Below are 22,277 nucleotides of genomic sequence, written 5' to 3'. Positions count from 1 at the left end.
ATTATGTTGACTGGATTGTGCTCAAATGCCTCTTAGAAACATCATTTTGTGGAAAACGTCAAGTTGAAAATATACCATATACAGTGAATTTGAAAGTAACAAGACTTGCTCTCCGCGTGTGCCGAGGCTCACTTCCTGAGCACTCGGTTCCGCACTCCGTGGCGCCTGTGGTATTCACTGCCGCACTGTCTGGGTTCCAGCATCTGCGTGGTGCTTTGGGCCGTCAGCTGACGCTTCTGGAGGCGGCCTGTCCATCTGTCGCGGCCTCTGCCGTCCTTTCTCGTTTCGCTGGAGCCTCAACCGCCGTGGTGCACTTGCTGTGGCCAGCGAGTTGTTGCGGTGTGGGCACCGGGGCATGGCCAGCTCACGGCCCGCTGGGCCCTTGCAGCTCACGGCCCGCTCCTGACTGTCTGTGGCAAGTGCAGTCTCGCCCTCCCTCACAGCAGATGCCTGGCCTCCTTCCACCTTCCAGCCTGACATCACAGCCTCCACCCCCTCCGACAGCACTGAGCCTGCTGCCTTCCTGCTTCCGCCTCTCTCAGTCACATATCCAGCCCTCCTCTGTTTTCCCGTGGAAAGTCTGTCTCCAAACACCTGCGCATGTCGATGTTTTCCAGTCATGCGCTTATCTCGGTGGCTGCCTCTCCCGTTCTGGATGCAAGGAAGCACGTGGCTCTTCCCTCCCTCTGCCCGGCCTCCACCACGGGCACAGGTCTGTCCCCACACTCCCAAGACAGGTCCACACGAGTTCAAGCTAGCTCCCTACTCATCACTATTTTTACTAAGACCGCACATTGTTTATTGCAGAACTAACTAGTGAATTAGGATCACATTTCCTTTCTGGTTTTGTCTTTCCTGCCTTGTTAGGAATCATTTGCTTAATGTTCTAAGTACCTGTTCTTTTTTTCTGCAACGCATTCACATCTGTTAGATGTCCATCAGTACTCTCTTCCAAATGGACACACATATGGGATAAACACCCAACCCCTTCCCCACACCCTCTGGTCTTGGTGCTCTAGAAGGAAGTCAGGAGAACACTGTGGACTAAGCAAGTGTGGCCCTAACCCTTCCCAGCTCTGCATCTCACCCTGCCCTCTTGTCTTGCCCTTGGCCTCAGAGCTTGGCTCCCATGGTTCCACCCCTCCAGAGGACGATGGAAAGCTCCCTTCTCTTGCCCTGGCGTGGGCGCTCACCTGCTGCTCAGGGCGTGGGGAGGGTGGGTGGTGGCGGGGATTCTGAGGCTCCAGCCTTCAGCCAGTACCTCCCTGTTCAGCCCCGCCCTGCACCTCACCTCCTCTCCTGCGGCATCCGAGCTGCAAGCCTTTGAGGCTGTTCTGCGGGATGAATTCTGGTTGTGTTTTCTTGGTGCTAGGTTTCGTTTTCAACATTCCACCCACGTGCCATCTTCCAAACGACTTCCTTCTCTCCCACTGATGTCTCCTTTGCCACCGTCTCGTGGGCGGTCCTCGTGGCTTATACCTTATTCCTTGACTCCATTTTAGTGGCACTTTGGGAAAAAGAGACCAACTAACACATGTGATTGATCTACTATGTTTAGAGGTTTTACGGTCATTTCTTAAAAAGTAGATTAAAAATCTATCTGAACAGGTGCAGTGACTCATGCCTGCAGTCCTGGCCCCTTGGGAGGCTGAGGCGGGAGGGCCGCTTGAGCCCAGGAGTTTGAGGCCACAGTGAGCTATGATCCTGCCACGGTATTCCAGCCTAGGGAAGTGAGACCTTGTCTCAAAGTAGCCATTTTTGAAAGGGGTCTATCTGCTTATGTAGGGGATCGGCCCGGTACTTGGAGGCAGTCGTGAATTAACCCAACGTGTGATCTTTTCTTCTAAAGTGAGGCCTGCAGGAACAAGAAGCCCAGCAGCACGCAGCGGAGTAACAGGCGTCGGCCGGCCGAGGTGGGGACGGCGGTGGGCGGAAGAGGGCCAGAGACACTGAGGGACCCAGCAGGACTCGGCCTGGCGGGGCGTGGACCTTTGGATGTCGCGCTACCAGCTCTTCTGGTCTCCCTGGAGCTTCCTGACGTGTGGCTGCCGGCAGCTGAGGTGACCCCCAGCCCGTGCATACCCTGCTCTCCGTCCGCCCCAACCACGCACTTACCTGGAGCAACCTGACCTCACCCTGCTTCCTCCGTCACTTGTCAGGCCTCCCACCATGTCACGGAGCGGGGTGGATGTGCACGGGTCTCACTGTTCACCTTCTTCAGCGGAAGTTCCAGGACTACTGTGGTCCTTTTTTTTAAAATATATGCTTCCCCCAAATTAGAGGCTATTTTGTTTATTTTTTTGTGTTGGAGTCTGTCACCCAGGCTGGAGTACAGCGGCACGCTCACAGCCACTGCAGCCTTGACCTGCTGGGCTCAAGCGATCCTTCTGCCTCAGCCTTCCAAGTAGCTGGAACCACAGGCGTGCACCACCATGCCTGGCTAATTTTTTTTTATTTATCGTAGAGATGAGGTCTCACCAGGTTGCCCAGGCTGGTCTTGAACCCAGGGGCTCAGCAATCCTCTCACCTTGGGCTCCCAAAGCGCTAGGATTGCAGGCTAAGCCACCACGCCTGGCCGGCCCTTTTCTTGACTGCCAATGAATGAATGAAACATTCGTTATTGCTGATGAAGGTCAAAGGCCACCTCAGTGCACACCTGCTTCAGCCCCTGGATCACGACCCTCAGGCCCACGGACTCTGTCCTCGCACAGTCCTCTCAGCCGTCCCGACCTTGAATTGCAGGCCCGTCTGCGTGAGCGCCAGCTCCCCAGCCACATGCCACGCATCCCAGGATCCAGGGCCGCCTCTGCTGTCATCTTCCTTAGGCTTGGCCCACAGCATGTAGCAGACTGCTGATTTCCTCAGCCCGAGAAACCGTAAGGAGCTGAAATGTGGGAACGTGAAGGGAAGAGCTGGAGAGAGGGTGCTCAGGGCCGTGGGACCAGAAGAGATCTATGGCTCACATTAGACAAGTGGCTTCTGGTGCCTGGCACCTCCTGGCTGCTCCTGAGATGACAACATGCTTAGGGACTTAGGGACGGGGGCCTGAGGACTGGGAGGACACAAGTCAGCAAAGGTCTTGTGCGCTCTGCCAATAAACAACCGAGTGTGTCAGGTGAACGTGAGGATGCAAGCACGCCATCTACAAGCATCTGCCACGTGGCCGGGGGAGCCTGCTGGGGACACAGTGCTTCGTGCGACAGATCAGGGCAGCTTGTCAAGTTCTCTTTCACAGGTGCCCAGGGACTTCCGGCTCTCCCCACATGAACCACCACTGACCCAAAACCGAATGAACCAACCCGTGTAGGTTTTTTCCAACCCCCCATCCCACGCACTGCTGCCCACTTAAAGTGTGGAATTCAAGGTGGAGCGACCAACACTGTCAACCCGAGGGCATTTCTGACGTCACAGCTTGGGTGAAGCTCAATGGTAGCGTCATCAGGCCCTTGGTGGGCTAACCCCATTCCCTTTCCAAACCGACAGGGCAGCGCTGGCAGATGTAGGACGCTGAGAAGGCAGAACTACTTGAGCCCTGGCTGACCAGAGGTGTGAGTGCAGGGGCGGGACTCGCTCCCCCTACACCGCGTGGGCTGGGCAGGTGCGAGTCACCCCACTCCTGACAATGGGTGTTGTCTAATAACCTTTCTGGTCCCAAGATATCACTGCGTCCCTTTTCTGGCCCAGGACGGGATTATAGCAAAACAGACAAACACTGTCCCTGAAGTTAGTACCATAAGACAGCTCTTTGTGTGGGATGGCCAAGAAATAAAGGCCTTCAGACGATAAGTCGCCTCCAGAAGGCCCGAGGCAGACTCTCTGTGGACAGTTGGTAAGCCCAGAAGAACATGATTAAACCAATCTCCCCAATGACAGAGGCTTGCATGGCCCACAGTGACACAGCAGCCTGAGGACAGGCGAGAAGCCATTTCTCCCGGCTGGTCCCGGCTGGGCCGTCACACTCTGAGGCTGTCCCACTCCTGCTGCTGTTGACCTCTTACCCACCAGTGATGTCACTCCTTGGCTCTGGCTATGTCTCCAGAGCATGAGATCCATCACTTCCAAGAGTCTAACGGGGCCTCCCCTGTGGGTGTCTTTAAAGTAACACGTCTAAAATGCAGCATTTCCCCTCCCGACTCCCAGCTATGCTTTCTAGTATGGCATTCCTGAAATAGTTTCAGTTGGTTTTTATTGGTTCAGTAGCCATCTGAGCACCCGTGTTGCAGTAGATGTAAAAAACAATGATGAAACACTAACGGGGTAGCAAAATTAAAATGGGCTTCAGCCCTGCTTCGTGGGGGGAGGAGCACTCACGTGTGAAGACTGAGTCCATCTCACAGTGCCATGGGGGCAGAAGGGATGTCCTGCTCATGCTGCAGCCAGTGGAGATGGCAGAGGAGGGGTGCTAGAGTCGGATGTCTGCCGTGTCTTCGAGCAGCACCCCGTGCATTCTCCTCAGCTCCCACCTGCCCAGCCTCTCCTGAGACCCTGCCCAAGGAAGCCCACGCACAGCACAGCCTCTCTTCCTCATCCTCAGGAAAGCCCTCTCCTGGCTGGAGAGTGTGGATGGCCCCACCCTGCCTGTGCCAGCACCATCCCCAATGCTCTGCACGCAGTGCCCACCAGCTCTGTTCCAAGTGCCTGACACAAAGCTCAAGCCCTTCACACCCACTGCGACCCTGTGGAGACTAGCATGGTCTCCATTTTATAGACGAGAAGAGGCACGTGATTTGAGGCCACTTGCCCATGGCCAGGGCTCTTACATGCTGCCCGGCTCAGGGCCTGCGCGCCCAGCCCTTCCCTCGCCCTTCTGACCTGGGTGGGAGTCACCCCTCTCGTCTTCTGCCCTTTGGGATGCAGGAATCCTGAGTTGGCCGGTACAAACATAAGGACAGAGCACTCACCACCCTAAGCTGGTTCCTTCTCGCTCCCTCTGAACCAAGCCCAAGCTGATCTCTAAACAAGCACCAAAACCCGAAGCTCATTAACATCTGTGTGCTTCAATAAGATGAACTCTACAATGATGTACAATTACATTCTAATAATTCAATGCCCAAGAGCCCCATAAAGCAACTGCCAGGGCCCAGGATGATCACAGTATGCAAATGTATGAGGAAAATCATTACCCACTCAGTCCCCTTCACTCTGGTGGGTTTAACATGAGAGGAAGAATGCGGCTACACGATGAGATTTCATCTTACAGCTGAAGTAACCAAGTACATAAAAGCCTGAATCTGTCCCAGTAGTGCCAACAGATTTTTCCCATAGTGTCAGAGGCAAAAATAATGAAATCTTGCAAATGTACAGTGAATAGGACCCTGGTGGACACTAACTTCAAAAATGCACGGTCTGTAAGACAGTAAAGGCTTGATTTTAGTTTCTGCACTGTTCCTGTTAATAACAATGTCTAATTAAAACATCTGTAAAATACTGATAGTTTTTAATTTTACATAAAATTTCCAAAACAACTGTTACACAGTATAATAGGTATCTGCAATGAATAGGTTATTAATGGAAATATTATTTTAAATTAAAATCCGGTTCTAAATTTAAATTAGTCGTCTCTGGCTAATGAAGAGAAAAATAAGTCACCCGTGCTGGGAATATGGCAGCAGATTTAACTTTCAATATCTGTGAAGGCGAATTCACGCGCGGCCCAGGCTGAGGGGCAGCTCCCTCTTCTGCGCCTGCCTCACCCTCCACGGGCACCGGTGACTTCAGCTGGATTGACAGCAAGGCTCTTCCTGCACCATAATGCATTGCTTTATCATGTAAAAGCCGCCATTCACCCTTATTCGCAGCCTGAATTCCCCTCATCTTCCAGGGGTGTCAGCGGAGGGAGAACACTCTTGGCTGCAGTGGCTTCTCCTCCCAGCCCTGCCTACCTGATGAATATTTTAAAAGAAATGGCTCGAAATCTCAGCTTTCCTTTTCTTTGGGTCTCATCTTCGTTACAGAGCCAACAGAAGGGATTCTTGGCAAGACTTGGTGGCTGGCTGCAATTCAAAACCTTTCTTTCTCATCAATGCACAATACAAGCGGATGAAGATGTGCCCAGCAGAGGCGTGTGTCTCGCGATGTGGGCACCGGGTGGGACGGGCCCACTGCAGACAGTGCCAGGAGCTGCATCTCGAGCTGCTTCACAGCAGATGCTGCAGAATGTGCTCCACGGCGTGCGGGAAGCTCTCGCAGGTCAGGTAAGGGGGCGGAGTGATCTTCTCTTCGTCCGCTGCCCGGTACTTCCCTGAAATGAAAGGAAAGCTGTGAGCTGAGCAGAACGCTTTGTCAGTCACACGGCGAGTGCCCGGGTCATCCCTGGACCACCTGACGATCGGGACATGATCAGGACCCCAAGTCCCCAGAGCATCTTCCGAGGCTTCCAAATATGATGAGGCGATTCAAAGAAATGCCACATTCAGCCCATTCCCAGACCCTCTGGTCACTCACAGTGACTGTCACAGGTCCCGGGTCAGCTAAGGCTCACCTCAAACCTCCAGTGTTTAAATCACATTCTTCCCTGGCCCTCGGCCCTCAACACAGAATGCTGATTAACTCGGTGCCACACTGAGGGAATCCCACACCCAGGGGCAGAGGACTCTGCTCCTGAGGGGAACTGGGGACAGCACATGCTGTGGCCAAGCAGGGACCCTGGGACCGGCCTGTGAGAACGCCTGGGGTGGGAGGGCAGGAGTGACGGATGCACACAGCCAGGCCAGGAAGGACAGGGTGCCAGGGATAGCTTGCCACCTGACCCTGGAGGCCAAGGCGGCCTGCGTGCCAGCACCAAGCACATGATTTCACACCCCACAATGTCACACACACCAGAGAAGCTCTCCACACGGGTCACTGAGCACCTTCAAAAGTGCAAATCACAAGGCATGGGGCCCTATTTCAAGACCTTGTTGGGTCCCAGTGCCCCTCAGAAAGACCCCCAGGCCTCTACTGCTGCCCACCAGGCTCTCTGTCACTCGGGCCTCAGCACAAGCTGCCAGCTCACCAGGCCACAGCCCCAGCCTGAGCCTGGCTTTTCTGGGGTTTCCCACCTGCCCATCCCTGGGCCTGGAACATTATTCTCACTGGGAGACCTTCCTCCCGCTTCCGCCACTCCCACCCTCCCATCCACACACTAACCCTGTCCACTCTGTTCTTTGTCCCCATGACAGACAGCTTATGTTTATGTGCTCACTTGTTTGGTGTTGTCCCCCAGCTAAGACCGAGTTCTCTGAGAGCAGGGCCTGTGCTCCCAGTGCCTAGTGGAGTGACCAACACAGAGCAAGCACCTGCAAATGTGACTGTTTTACAAGAACGAACAGAGGGAAGAAAGGAGGGCAGGAGGGAGGCGCCCGCCTTTCTCCTGCTCCCTCCTCCTCCTGCAAGCTCTGCTTCTCCCTCTTCTGGGTCTCCTGGTTCTCTCTGCCTAAACCCAGTTCTTTCCACAATCTCCCTTGAGGCTCTGCCTGACAAACAAAAGCCTGGAGACTGCGCCACATCGTCGCATCACAGAGAGAAGAGGCCTCCTGTCTGCTTTTACTGACTAAACATTCTTACGGGAGAGGAGCCGGCATCTGACCTGTGCAGGTACCCATGACATGCCTCCCCTGCAGCCAACTCCACAGCCAGCTTTTTCTCAAGCTCAAGGCCTGCTGAGTATCATCTCTTTTGCAAGTCTTCTATTTTGTCTCAGGTGAGCTAATGACTATTGCTACACCACCCTTCCTGGAGCCAGTGGTCCTAGGAACAAGTAAGTTTCTTAGCCATGGAGTTAAGGGATTCTAGAATCTTCTGCTTAGTCTGGCTCTGCAAGTGGGGATTCCACCAAGTACACACTGACCCACGTGGCTAAGGCATGTGTTCCAGTTCCAGCACCCAGCACTGTGCTCGTACACAGCAGGCGCTCAATTGTGTTTGCTGGGCAAATGAAACACCTGCGTCGCTCCTGCCTTCCTGGATGGGTGGTGAGTGGAGGGCACCACAGGATGTAATGCTGATGACAGAGAGAGGTCCTGTTTTGCCTAGAGACTGCTTGACAGGTAGGACAGAAATAAACTCTGGCCAGGACTAGCAGACAAGCCTTATTGGCGAATTACTGAGCATCTATCTTGTGCTGCCCACTAAGAAACAAAGTCACTCAAGGCTATGCACTGAGTTAAAATGTATCAGAGTTAAAATGTATCAGTCAGCAGCCCTCCTGCCTGCTTGCAGACATGCCCTGGTCGCAAGGTTTTGAGCAAAGCTCTTTGTAACAGAGTGCTGCTGTCACGGTGGCCTTAGCTTCTGTGCTAATGGCAAATATTGAATCTGTTATGCTGTTGGCTTCTGAAAGACTAAACCAATGGCCCCGAGGCAGGTTGGTCATAACCAGAGCTGGTGGGAAGGGGGAGCCGGGCCACCGAGATGCCAGCATGGAGCCTGTTCCAACACTTAGTGAAAAATCCTTAATCCCACGAGCTTTATAAAGAGATACATTTGTGGGAACAACACACGAGCACAGAAACAGCGTCTTGGTGTTTCCTCCATGAGCACAAGACAAGACAGCAAAAGGCAGGAGTTGGGAGGCCAGGACACTGCAGCAGGAGTGTGGCTGGCTTTCCTCTCTTCCTGCTTCCTCTCTTTTGCTGACATCACAGGCTGGGATGTTCCCAGGCAGGTGAAGACTGTTTTGACGGAGAACTCCAGAAACACCCACTGTGTTCACTCTGGAGTGACCAGAGCTGCTATCTGCATGGCTGCAGTCGTCACCCCAGGCCTCAGGCACGAGCAGATGGCATCTTCCCTGTACAGAACCTTGCCATGTACTGCTTACTCAATTGTGGCTCAATCTACATTTTCCTGTTTCCATTATAAACTCAAAATAGCTTTTACGCAACCACATTTTCCTGAACAAAAATCACAGTCACTTTTTCTAAAGAATTTCCCAGCAATAACCCTTCTGCGACTTTACGTCTAAATCTTCCCTTTGGTGCATGGCCTGTTAAATAGCTTTACTACCATGATGTGAAACCAGGCAAAGGAGCTCACAGAGACATCTAGGGAACCATTTATCTATTTGATTTATACAAGTGCAACGGCAATTCTTGGGCAAGATTTCTAGCTGTCATGTGCTATTAGTTCCCAATGCAGCGGGTGCCGTTGGGTGGCAGGCTTGGGGAGGGCTTTCCGTCGTAACTGGAAAAGCCACTGAACTCCCCGTGGCAGCACTGGGCCCCATTCTCAGCTCTCGCACCTGTGCTTTTTTCACCCAGTAATGACTCTGCTGGTCACACTCCACAGAGGACCAGAGGGACAGTCTAGTCCATCATTCTTACAGGGCCCGGGGAAGGGGAAGAGCTTGGCCAGAGCAGAGTGAGGCCAGGACCAAGACACTTGGCCAGTTGCCGTAGTCATGACACTCTCTTCACAGAATTCTCCCTTTTCTAAAGGGTCTTTCCTCTTCCCTCGTTATCGGAGGGACCATACAGGGTAACCCTAATATTGGTGCCGGAAATACTTCCTAAACTTTTGGCCACCTAAAACAATAAGTGGAAAGACAATAAAAAAAAGTTTTTTAAAAGTGCAAACATGAACACCAAGGATCAGTTCACTTAACTGGCCGGTTCCTAGAGAGAACAACATTGCCATCTTACAGCCGGCTCAGAAACCAAAGGTATTCACAGAGCACCACACCCCACAGTCCTCTGCGTCATTCTGATGAGGTGAATTGTATGTCCAGGAAATTTACACGTGCTTGTTGTCAGCTGTGTATGGTTGACATACACAGCTAGGAACGGCTGAAAGGTCTCCGAGCCCTGATACCCTAGCTTTGTACAGCACAGGGCCTCCCCTATTGTTTCCCTGTAATCCTAAAGTCATTTAAATAATTACATTTTTTTGGTAGAGATGGGAGTGGGTCTCACTATGTTGCTCAGGCTGGTCTCAAACTTCTAACCTCAACCTCCCAAAGTGCTGGGGCTACAGGTGTGAGCCACCACACCTAGCCCCTGGACTCAATTTATTTTTGCTCGCTTTGTGGCAGAAAGAGAATAAAAGTGTCCAAGGCCCTGTCATCATTTCTGCAAAGACTGTTCTTTAGGCTGCTGTGTATTCTACTAGGCTGGTTCAGAAGGGACTCCCCCAGAAGATACGCACCCGTTTTGACTAAGATGCCCAGCATGCCGGCACTTTGGGCCCCACCAACATCATCCCTGGAGTCCTGGAAAATCACAAAGAAAATGTTGAGCCCAGTGCCTCCAGGTCGTGGCCAACAAGCCTCACCAACTGCTCTTTGGGCTGATGGCCACCGCAATCCCAAACATTTCTCTGAAGATAAAGAGAGGTGAAAAGGGGTGAACCCACACATAACACTGTGAGGATACAGCACATTTGGAAAGGGCAGCGTCCCGGGGTGGAAGGGGTAAAGAGTGTGGTCATCCCAGCTGCCCAACACATACAGCAGTGTCACATGTCTCCACGCCCGGCCACACAGAGGTCTACCTCCTTTCAGCAGACTGTGGGGAAACGCATGCTACCCAGCTGCTGGCGCCAAAGTAAACCACCAACTGCAGACCGCGAACAGGCTGGACCTCTGCAGCACTGTCCTTGCTTTCCATCCAGCTGTCCAGAACAGCAGAAGCCAAGTTCAGTCTTAGACTTAAACGGCTCTGGGATGCTCTGATGCTCTGGGACTTGGGAATAACAGGTCAGTCTGATGAGGGAGCTCCTTTTTCTAATTTTATTCAAGACAGGGACAAGTATACTTGGTGGCTTGTGACGGTGAATGCATAGGGATTAGAAACCCACGGATGGACGAGACATCAAGAAAACCAGTGTCTACAGCAGGATTCATTTAGACCACACCCGAAGGCTTTTTTCCTTAAAAATCATTAATACACACCAAAAAAAATCACTAATATTATTTGCCAGTGGCCCATGGACATGAGTTTCAGAATGTCCAAAATGTCCAAATCTTCATTCATGGTCCAACATAAAACCTTTTCTGTTACAGCTAAACTTGCCTTGCTGGAGAAGTGGAGATGGGGGAGAGGGAGAGGAGGAAGGCAGGTGAGAAAAAGATGAGGAGGGGGGAAAACTGCCACTCTCCTTTCTGGATGACAAGCAGCCCACACAGCAGGCCCTCCCTGCCACCCGCCTGCTGCAGGGCCGGCATCTCCAGCCCAGGCAGCTACCTCTTCAGACACGTGTGTCTAGGAAAGGCAGCTCAAGTCTTGCCGGGAGGAGACTGTTCAATGTGAGGTGCATGATCACAGAAATGTTAGGAGGAGGACTGGGACACACATCCACCATGGCAGGCTAGACAGTGGGGGGCAGGGGGGGCCCGGCTTCAAGTTCCACTTCCAGTTGTGCCACTCATGAGCTGTGGAATTTGGGCATGGAGAGTCTGTCTTTGGTTTCTTGGCCCACACAACGAGGCAGTTTGTACGAGACCATCGCAAGGATCCCTCTCAGCCCGACAAGCAATTACTTAGGGGCTGAAATATAAGCCCTGCCACCAGCTTGCCACATGGCAGGCAGTGAGCTTCCCAGAGCGCTCCCTTCCTAACACTCACGGGAAGCAGCTCGGGGGTGCACAGACAAGGTGATCACCCTGGAGGTGGCCAGCCAAGGCCTCTCATCATCCCAGGCCCAGCCCGTCACCCAGAGGGCCTGGGGGCTCAATACCTTTAGCTATTTGTGGCACACTGATCAGGAAGCTCTTCCATAAAGCATGCTAAGAGAACAAATCAATAAACCGATAATGGCAGAATTTGTTAGGTAGAGGTTGCTCTCTGCAGAAATATTATTCAAAAAAATTTAGAGCTGTGCAGAGGCTTTCCTCAGACATATAAAGCACTTAGCTGACCTGAACCGTCAATGGGGTTTTTGATTTATATATCTGTGATCTCACTACACTACGGAGAAATACAAGTTTCAGTTCTTTAGAAGAATCCCCTAAACACCTCTGGGATGCCTGGCTTACAGGCCACACCGACGCCATCGCCACCGCCATGGCTGCTGCCAGGGCTGCCCTCCCAGCGTGGGCGAAGTGGGCCCGGGCGCACTACTCACGTCTCCAATCATGACGGCCTCCTCTGGCACACAGCCAGCGTCCCGCAAGGCTTCCAGGAAGAACGTCTGTTCTGGCTTCCCCACCACGGTGGCTCTGGTGTCCGTGGCATACTCCAGGGCAGTCACAAAGGGCCCAGGCCCCAGGGCCAAGCCATCCTTTCTCTTGTAGTACCTGGCCTTGTGGATGGCGATCAGAGGCGCCCCGTCCATGAGGAGCCTGGAGACAGACAATGGGAAGCGGCTGAAAGCAGTGCTCTGGGCTGGGGAAGATCTGGCTTGCAAAGAGGCTCTAGTCACACTCAGAAACAAACAGCTTCTTATTAACTTTTAATGACTTGCTGCCTTCTAATGAATTCATTGAGAGCTGCTGGGAATTACTCAGACACACTCCAGAAAGGTGATAGATTATTAAATTTGGGACTGCTTCAACCTTTTACCTTTGGTGGTTTCAGACACTTTGCCCAAATCACCAGGGAAAGAGAATTAAGAGAACTAAAGCTAAATAAGACACTCAAGGGAAGAAGCTTAACTTAATGAGACAAGTTGTTTCAGCCTTCCCTAATGGCAGGCAGGAGCTCTTGAGCCTTTTACAAAACTACACAATTGTTGCTGCAGTGACAAGTTAACTCCTGAAATATTTAATTTGTTTCCTCTACTCCACAATGGAAGTCAATTCAGAAGTTTAACAGAGCATTTTACAAAGAGTCTCTGCTTGTACTTGGCCCTCCATTTATGCAACTGCTCTGACGTCACTTTGCAAATCAGGCCATCTTCCCTGGGGAACGTGTGCACAAAGTTTGAGGGGAGCCTTCCCTGTCACGTTCCCCACTGAGTCCTGATGCCAGACAAACAAGACTCACACAGCAAACAAAAGGCGGGATGAGCTTTCCCATCAGCTTGATGAGCAAACTACAACCGGCTAAGAGTGCTCACTAGTGACCAGGGCAAAACAAACCAAATAGCAAAGTCCCCACAAATTAAAACTCCCCTCCCAGCACCTACTCCCAAATGTCTGCCATCACCCCAACAAGGCAGCCATCAGTCCCGTGTCAGCAGTCACGCACACATCACTGTCTAATGGCATGCGGGATATGATGGATTCCTTAAGCTGCTTTTAACTAACGTAATCAATGATCTCACTAGCTTCATTTACTTTAAGTCATCTCGCTAAAATATTTAGCATGTCCGTCGAGGAAAAGTTCATTGCATTTTGCCCTCCGCAATTATGAGTAATTAAGCACTCAACTATGAAACTGCTAAATTATTCTTGTCAGTGGGCATGAAAATGCCTTCCTGTGGGAGATGTAGAATTCCGATATTTATGATTAAATATTTTATTAGGTAAAAACCAATACTGGACAATTACAGAGTCCACCATTAGTTACTACAAAGCGCTCTCAGCACAGGACAGAGCTTTCACTAATATCACATTTCTTTCTTGTGTTTTTGTTTATAAACGATAATACATTTATTTCTTTAAAACAATTTTTTGTTTTAAAGTTGTGGGATACGATTCAGATTTACAAGTGGTCATCACACGGGTAAAATTTGGGCCTCCCTTTGGTCCCCACTTCACCTGGCTTGAGATCAGGTACCCTCATATTGATGTTATGTGCCCGGGATCCTACCTGGGCAGGATCCTGCCACTGCCAATCCCTTTCTCACTGTAGTATGGTAAATGTTCAGGGTCTGCCCAGTAGCACATTGACTTCTGAAAGCAGATTACGAAATCCAACTGTCAGGAACCAGGCAGAACGATCCTGCTGGCCTTAAGGACCTGCAGGTGACAGTGATGATGATGGCATGACTTCTCCATCCCTCCTGCTGCCCCCCAAGGCCATCTGTTTGCCACCTCGGAACTGAAATTCTTTGTGCAACAGACCTCGAGACTGCTTTCCACTCACACAGGGAAGCTAAAAACACATTCCATTTAGCTCTGCTGCATTTTAGTATCTACTAACTGGGTGAAACTCTTCAGCCTGATGGCCGTGTGTACTTGCTTCCCAGTCACACTCCCAGGAAGAGCGCAGCCTGGGCCTCGGTTCTCTAAAGGGAGCAAGCGCTCCTTGTGGCTGGAGAAGACACGCATCCCTTGGGGCAAGGGTCCTGCTCCCATTGCTCTCCGCACCACACAAGCTTTACTGACTCTGAAGAGTTGAGGCATATTCAGGATGGATCAAAAGGTTAAGTGTTTTCTAGGACACAGATTAAAAGATCTTTTAAAGGTAAACATTTAACAAAATATCAAAAATAGACATGCCAATACTTGGAGTATTTTTATGCTTACCAGACAGGCAACAAAAGGTTGGTTGTTGCTAGGGTTCAAATGTGTCCCCCAAAATGTGTGTGTTGGGAGCTTAATCCCCCTCAACAGTGTTGTGAGGTGTGACTTTAAGAGTGACTGGGTCACCAGGGCCCTGACCCAAGGAAGTGGGCAGCTCACTGCAGGAGTGAGCCCTGACCACAGGATGAGCTTGGCGCCCTCCGACTCCCATGCATGTGCTCCTGCCCTTCCACCATGGGCTGGCACAGCACAAAAGCCCTCGCCAGATGCAGCACCCCACCTGGGGCTCCCAGCCTCCCACGTTGTAAGGAACAGACGGTCCCCAGCCTCAGGTATTCCATGACAGCAGCACAAAATGGACAAAGATAGTTGTTTCTGGTACCAGGAATAATGCATCAGCAGAAAATCTTCTCAAACTTTTCTAGCTATAAGCCCATTGAGGTGTAAGAAATGAGGGAAACGGCACAAGGAAGGCCTGGTACAAAAACCTCTGCCTGAGAATTCTATGTAGGTAAAGGGAAAAAAACCATACAGACTCCCTGCCAGAGAGCACAGCACTATATTCAAACCTCAGGCCGAGCAGCGAGAGGAAGCCAAGGGGGTATTTACCATCAGAGCCTCAGGACACCACTAAGAGGCCAGAAAGAACACCAGAGGAGGGGATCAGAGCCCCTGGCCATAGTCACCCATCAAGGACAACTAGGACAGTGCTGGAAGCCGGGACTTCTGGAACGCAACCCAGCATTCTCCAATGGCATATCTCTGGGTTCCAGACCACCACAATAAAATCAAAATCAAAATAAAGCCAGCCACAGATTGTTTGCCTTTCCAGTGCATGTGATAGTTATGTTTACACCATACTGTAGTCTATAAAGTGTGCAATAGCATCATGTCTAAAAAAGTACATACTTTAATTAAAAAACACTTTACTGCAAAAAAAAAAAAAAAAAAAAAATGCTAACGATCACCTACGCCTCCAGCAAGTCACAATCTTTTTGCTGGTGGAGGGTCTTGCTTTGTCGTTGATGCTGCTGACCGATCGGCATGCTGGGTGCTAGGATGGCTGGGGCAATCTCTTAAAATAAGACAATTTGAAGTTTGTCACATTGACAGACTGTTCCTTTCACCAAAGATCTTTCTGTAGCATGTAATGCCGTTTGGTAACGTTTCATCCACAGTAGAACCTTTTTTCACAATTGGAGTTCACCCTCTCAAATCCTGCAGCTGTTTTATCAACGAAGCTTATGATGTGTTCTAAACCCTCTGTAGTCATTTCAACCATGTTCACAGAGTCTTCACCAGGAGTAGTTCCAGCTCAAGAAACCACTTTCCTTGCCTCTCCACAGGAAGCTGCTCCTCCAGCCGTTTGCACTTTCCCATGAGCCCCAGCAAGTCAGTCCCCTCTCCAGGCTCCACCTCCAGTCCTAGTTCTGCTATTTCCGCAGCTCAGCTCCTTCCTCCACTGATGTCTCGAAGCCCTCAAGTCATCCAGGAGGGCTGGAATTAACTTCTTCCAACCTTCTATTACTGCTGGTATTTTGACCTTCCCTGGTAAATAATGTTCTCGATAGCAGCAAGGATGGTGAATCCTTTCTAGCAGGTTTTCAGTTTACTTTGCCCAGACCCATCAGAGGAATCACTGCCTATGGCAGCGATAGCCTTACAACATGTATTCCTTAAATAATAAGACCTGAAAGTCAAAATTATTACTTGACCTGAGGGCCACAGAATGGATGCTGTATGAACAGACATGAAAGCGTCTCCTTCCGAGCACTTGGGTAGCAGGTGCATGGTCAATGGCAGTAATATTCTGAGAGGAATCTTTTTTCTGAGCAGGAGATCTCAATAGTGGGCTGAGAATATTCAGTAAACCAGGCTGTAAACAGATGTGCTGCCATTCTCGCCTTGCTGGACCATGGCAGGGCACAGGCAGAGTGGACGGAGCATGACTCTCAAGGGCCCTGGATTTTCAGACTGGCAGAGATGCACTGGCTTCAGCTTGAAGTCATTGGCTGCAGCAGTGCCTCACAAGAGAGTCAGCCTGTCCCTTCAAAGCTGAAGCCAGGCACTGACTTCTCTCTAGCTGCAAAAGCCCCAGACGGTGTCTTCTTTCAACAGAAGGCTGTTTCGTCCACATGGAAACTCTCTTGCTTAGTGCAGCCACCTTCACCAGTGATCTCAGGAGAACTTGCTGCAACTTCTGCATCTGCACTTGCTGCTTCACCTGCACTTGTACGCGATGGGGACGGCTCCTCTCCTTAATCCCCACGAGCCAGCCTCCGCCAGCTTCCAACCTTCCTCCTGCATCTTCCCTCCCTCTCTCAGCCTTCCCAGAATTGAAGAGAGTTCTCAGGGCCTTGCTCTAGACTCGGCTGTTGCTTAAGGGAATGTTGTGGGTGACCCAACATATCCACACAACTCAAACTCTCCACGTCAACAAGAAGCCCGCTTTACCTACCTCGGCTTTTGACATGTCTTCCTCACTAAGCTTCATCATGACTAGCTTTTGACTTGAAGTGAGAGACGTGTTACTCTCTTACTCGAATGCTTAGAGGCCACTGCAGGGTTATTAACTGGCCCCATCTCAATATTGTTGTGTCTCAGGGAATAGGAAGGTCTGAGGAAAGGGAGAGAGATGCGGCAACGGTTTGTTGAACAGTCAGCAGCTGTTTCAGCTTAAATGTCAGAGGATCCCAGGTGTTCTCAATCCCCCTATTTTAAATTCCTGTATAATCTCTATCTCAATTCCTTTTCCTTGCACGTCCCTTCTCCAACTGTGCTTGGCCTGCCTTCCTCATAGGAACTGAGTTCCACTATGCCCATCAGTGGTACTCGTCACTGTATTTCCTCCTTTAAAAAAAAGCATGTGTGATGATTCATGCTTATAATTCCAACACTCTGGGAGACCGAGGTGGGAGGGCTGCCTGAGACCAAGAGTTCGAGACCAGCCTGGGCAACACTGCCTACATTTCAAGACTGTTTCTACCAAAACCAAAACCAAAACAAAACAAAAGGCCTGGATATCTCCCGCTAAATGTTTATCAAATAAGTTAATGAATGAATGAACTATGTTCGGTGTGCCTCAGTTTCCTGACCTATAACTGCTATTTTTATTCATAGATATAGGAAACACAGTGTCTATGCTACTTAAAACAAATAATGGCAAATCACATGACATTTGTGGACCTCAGTTTCAAATCAAGGGGTTGAATCAGATGAGGGTTTTTCAGCACCACTAACGCTCTGGGCCAGAATACATCTGTTGTGGGCCTAACCTACACATTACAGGACATTTAGTTGCACCCTGGCCTCTACCCACCAGATGCCAGCAGCATCCTTTCCCTCAGTTATGACAACCGAAAACATCTCCAGACACTGTCAAATGTTCCCCGGGGGCAAATGGTCCTTGGCTGAGAACCACTGAATTAAAGTAATGCCAGTGCTAACATCCAAAATTTCTAAAACTAATACCTATCAATCTGACAAATACAAACTACCAAAAGTTCAAATTAAAACTAGTGAATCATGAAAAACAAAGGAAAATTCCATTAACATTTAATTAATCGAAACTCCCAGAATATTTCCAATGTCACATTGACACAGTAATTCTTTCATTAATTACTAAAAAAAAGTAATGAGTTTTTAAAGACTCAATGTTCCACATAAAATAGAAATCTTCTAAGAATACTATACATTCAGAGAGAAAGAAGAAATGAAAATTAAAACAAAAGCTCTAAGACATCGTCACCATTGCCATTTCCGTTATAATCAGAAGTCAAAAACAAACATAGCTTATGGCCCTAATAAGAAATACTGCAAGTGGTTAATACCTTAATTTCTACCTCTGAATTTAGAATTAAGATCAGGCTATCTAGTATCACCACATCTATTAAGTACTCTCCTGGAGGTACCAGACAGTATAATAAAGCAAGAAAAAGAAACAAAAATATAAATATTGGAAGGAGAGAAGTAAAACTGTCTTTAATTGTAGGTGGCACATGATCTATGTAGAAATTGCAATCCAAATGATTTTATCAACAAATTATTAGAATAAGCAAATACATGGAAGGTCGCTGGATACACGGTTAACATACAAACACCCAATTAACTTTCTAGACTTTCAGTAAGCAATTACAAATGAAATTTTAAAAATACAACTTACAACAGCACGAAACAACATAAAATACAAGAATTTCATCTAGCAAAATGTCTAAGACTTATTATATTCTATAAGCCATAAAGCACTGATGAGAGCAAATGCATAAATAAAATGGAGACATGTTTCATTTCCGCAATTTCCATAGACTGGAAGATACATTGTTGTTCAGATGTAAGTTCTACTCAAATCCACAGATTTAATGAAGTATCAAACTCCCAGGAGACTTTGTGGGAATTCACAAGTTGATTCCAACATTTGTACAGAAATGCAAAGGATGAAGAATAGCCAAGACAACCTTAAATAAAGTTGGGGGATGAACACTACCTGATACTAAGGCATTTTAAAGCTACAGGAATAAGACAGTGAGGAATGGTACAAATATAAATTGAAAAATCCATAAACAGAGCCACACATAACTATTCACTTGATTTGTCAAAAGCATAATTGCAATCCAGTGGGTGAAAGAATGGGTCTTTGCAATAAATGATGCAGGAACAACTGAGTATCTATATAAAAAAATCGGCCAAGTATGGTGGCTCAAGCTGTAATCCCAGCACTTTGGGAGGCTGAGGTGAGAGGACTGACTGAGCCCACAGGTTCGAGAACAGCATGGGCAACTTGGTGAGAACTCATCTCTACAAAAAACAAAACAAAAACTTTTATCTCACACAATTCACAAAAACTAATTCAAAATAGATCCTATATCTAACTGTTAAATGTAAAACAGCAAAACTTGCAGAAGAAAACACAGGAAAATATCTTCATGCCCTTGGGGTGGGTATCAATTTCTTAAGCAGAACAGAAGGAAATGCTGACGAACTGAACTTTATCAAAATTAAGAACTTGATGTTCTCATATTGTTACGAGGGTAAAAAGGCAGACCGAAGACAGGGATAAGATATTTGCAGTACGTATATCCAAGCAAAGGCTCGTGCATATAACACATGAAGAACTCGTATAAATCAGTTAGAAAAAGCTCAATCCGAAAAAGTAAAATGAATGGGCACATTCTGAATGGGCACATCACAACAGAAGACATCCAATGGCTAGCAAGCATATGAAAAGGTTTCAACATCATTACTCAACAGAGAAACACAAATTGAAACTCAGTAAGACACCACTATGACAAACAGAATAACCACTATTATACAGAGAATGTGAACACCTGGAACTTTCACTCATAGCTAGCGAGTATATGTAAGTTGGTACAATCATTTTGGAAAACTGGCAATATTTACTAAAACTAAACAATTACCTAACCTATTATCTAGCAATTTCACTTCCAGATAGATACCCAAGAGAACTGAGTGCACATGTCTCCCAAAAGACATATAGAAGAAGGTTCATAGCAGCTTTATTCATAACAGCCAAAATTGGAATCAACCCAAATGCCCATTAACAGCAGAATGAATAATAAATTGTGGAATAGTCACATAATAGACTACTGCCATACAAAGCAACCACAAAAAAAAAAAAAAAGAACAAAACAAAGTGCTGCTACAGGCGACAACCTGGATAAATCTCAAAGCAGACAAACTAATGCCACAGTTGTAAGCTTTCATTTGTCTGAAGATCAGGATCTGGCAAGAGCAAAAGAAGTCAGAGCAGTGGTCAGAGCAGTGGGGAGAATGGCGTCACAGGGAGAGAGTGGTTTTGATCACAGAGCAGGGGTCACCAGGCATACCCACATGCAAACCTGCCCTGAGGTACACACTTACAATGTGTGTACCTTACTGTACACATTATACCTTAGTGTAGAAAAATCAGTAACAGCATATTTGCATGGCTTATTCATGCGAACATCTTATTTAGAGTAGCAAGAGCCTTGACCATAAAAATATCCAGCCGGGCTCAGGGGCTCAGCCTGTAATCCCACGCTTTGGGAGGCTGAGGTGAGTGGATTGCCTGAGCCCGCGGGTTCGAGACCCGCCTGGGCAACTTGGCGAGACCTCATCTCTACAATAAATCAAAAAATTAGCCAGGTGTGGTAGCGCGCGCCTGTAGTTCCAGCTACTTGGAAGGCTCAGGCAGAAGGATCGCCAGAGCCCAGCAGGTCGAGGCTGCGGTGGCCAGGAGTGGCCACTGCACTCCAGTCTAGGTGACAGAGTGAGACTCCAACTAAAAAAAAAAAGAATATCCTCCAACTGCAAAATACCAACAGCAATTCTGATACTCAATTCAATTCTGATTCTTTGATTTTCAGATTTGCATATCAAGCTCTTCTCCTACATGTACTAATGGAATGCTTTAAATAACTCAAGTTTTAAAGTCTTAAAGTCTTAAGCAATTCTTCATCTCCAAAGCATTTTATATTTATAGTCCAGACACTAATTAAGAACACTGCATAGTAGTCAACCCTTTCAAAAATAAAAAAAGTGCACAGAAATATTTCCCATCTGAGCTCTGCTGCTATACTGTTCTGGAAATCCTCAGGCCTAGGGCTCTAACTATTCAGAAAACATTCAGGAGTTACCATACAATGCAGGAATAACTGAGGTCAATATTATTGATTTTTTTCTCTCCCTTTACTAAGGAATTGAAAATATTGGAGTAATTAAACTTGTTATTTGTTCTTAAGAAGGAAATGGGAAAATGTAAGCAATCCAACATTCAACAAAAACCAGTTGTGATGATAAGAGTCTTCTCCCGAAAAACAAACAAAAACATTTCTGTGCATCTCTAAGACTTTTGGAGAACTCTTGGACCCTACAACAATTATAGGAAGAGCATCATTGACAAAGCTTTAAAACATGATTCCTAAACAGGCTTCACCCCTATCTTCAAATGTGAAAGTTGTGATACCATTTATTTTCAGGTACAATGACATTCAGCAAGCTCTTCCAGGAACTGGAGAGCACTGCTCTTAACTTACAGAAAAAACCTCAAACTTGTCCTAGGTTAAACAATTCCTTGCAACTTTTCCCCCAAAATACCTCACTGGCAACTACACTTTCAAAAAACATCATAAGGAAAACAAATACTGCTCAACAAACATGTTCTCAGTAGACTTTTAAAACTAACTTCAAAAACAGAATAACTAGCAACAGAAGTACCATGGCTAAGCAGGTGACCGTGCTTCTGGAAATGGAACATGCTATAGGAATCACTCGTGTTTTAGGATATTTATAAATATGGAAAAACATGCATGATATATCGTTGGGTTTTCTAACTTTTCAGTTTTTATTAAACATTTTGATTCAGCGTCCACAAATCTGCCTAATTCTTTTTTTAAAAGTTTATTTCGGATTCAAGGAGTTCATGTACAGGTTTGTTATGTGGGTATACTGGGGTTTTTAAAAAGCACGTTATGACACATATATTTATATTCTAATTTTTGAATAAACATGTGTGTACATAGAAACAAAGAAACTAACTATGTGCTAAAATGCTCACTGTGGCTCTATTTAGGGGCAAGATCACAAGCAATTTCTAATTTATTCTTTTTTGAGCATTTACATTTTTCCCCAATGAAGACATGCTAATTCTGTGATTAGGTATTTTTTAGTCTTATTAATACTAAGTTCAGATTAGACTAAGTGATGTTTTGTCTTCTTCCTGTTATTGATCATCAAATTCAATTACGATTGGTCTATTACTTAAATGCTCACATTTCGGGTTTCTAACTCAGGTATGAAGACAAAGAAAACCTTACTACAAGGTAGTGATACTGCTGTGAAAACCAATGAACCAGAGCAATGGCTACTCACTCATACTGATGAATCCGCGGCACTGCTGGGGAAGAGAGCAGATTGATGAGTACGCACAGCAGCCAACACACAACATAATAGTCTATAT

At 47.8% G+C, this 22,277-nt stretch overlaps 1 protein-coding gene across 4 annotated transcripts in view; it reads right to left on the bottom strand.

The window, feature by feature from the left end:
* Nucleotides 1-4,981: 4,981 nt before the first annotated feature.
* The window catches only part of HDHD2 (haloacid dehalogenase like hydrolase domain containing 2), a 31,112-nt gene continuing 13,816 nt past the window's right edge, over nucleotides 4,982-22,277 (bottom strand). For 3 of the 4 annotated variants that reach the window (XM_008049685.2, XM_008049686.2, XM_021708383.1), the window contains 3 exons: nucleotides 12,040-12,256; nucleotides 10,123-10,186; nucleotides 4,982-6,241 (listed from right to left, as the gene is read on the bottom strand). In XM_008049685.2, coding sequence (XP_008047876.1) covers nucleotides 6,138-6,241; nucleotides 10,123-10,186; nucleotides 12,040-12,256 — 385 coding nt within the window. In that variant the 3' untranslated portion in view covers nucleotides 4,982-6,137. The remainder of the gene's footprint in view (nucleotides 6,242-10,122; nucleotides 10,187-12,039; nucleotides 12,257-22,277) is intronic. The other variant, XM_008049687.2, reaches the window with a different exon arrangement.

The sequence above is a fragment of the Carlito syrichta genome, unplaced genomic scaffold (genome assembly GCF_000164805.1).
Source record: "Carlito syrichta isolate Samal-C Ts95f unplaced genomic scaffold, Tarsius_syrichta-2.0.1 Scaffold135982, whole genome shotgun sequence".
In the NCBI taxonomy this organism is placed as follows: domain Eukaryota; kingdom Metazoa; phylum Chordata; class Mammalia; order Primates; family Tarsiidae; genus Carlito; species Carlito syrichta.
Note: the sequence above shows the minus strand (reverse complement) of the source record. Positions and strands in the feature narration are given on the sequence as shown.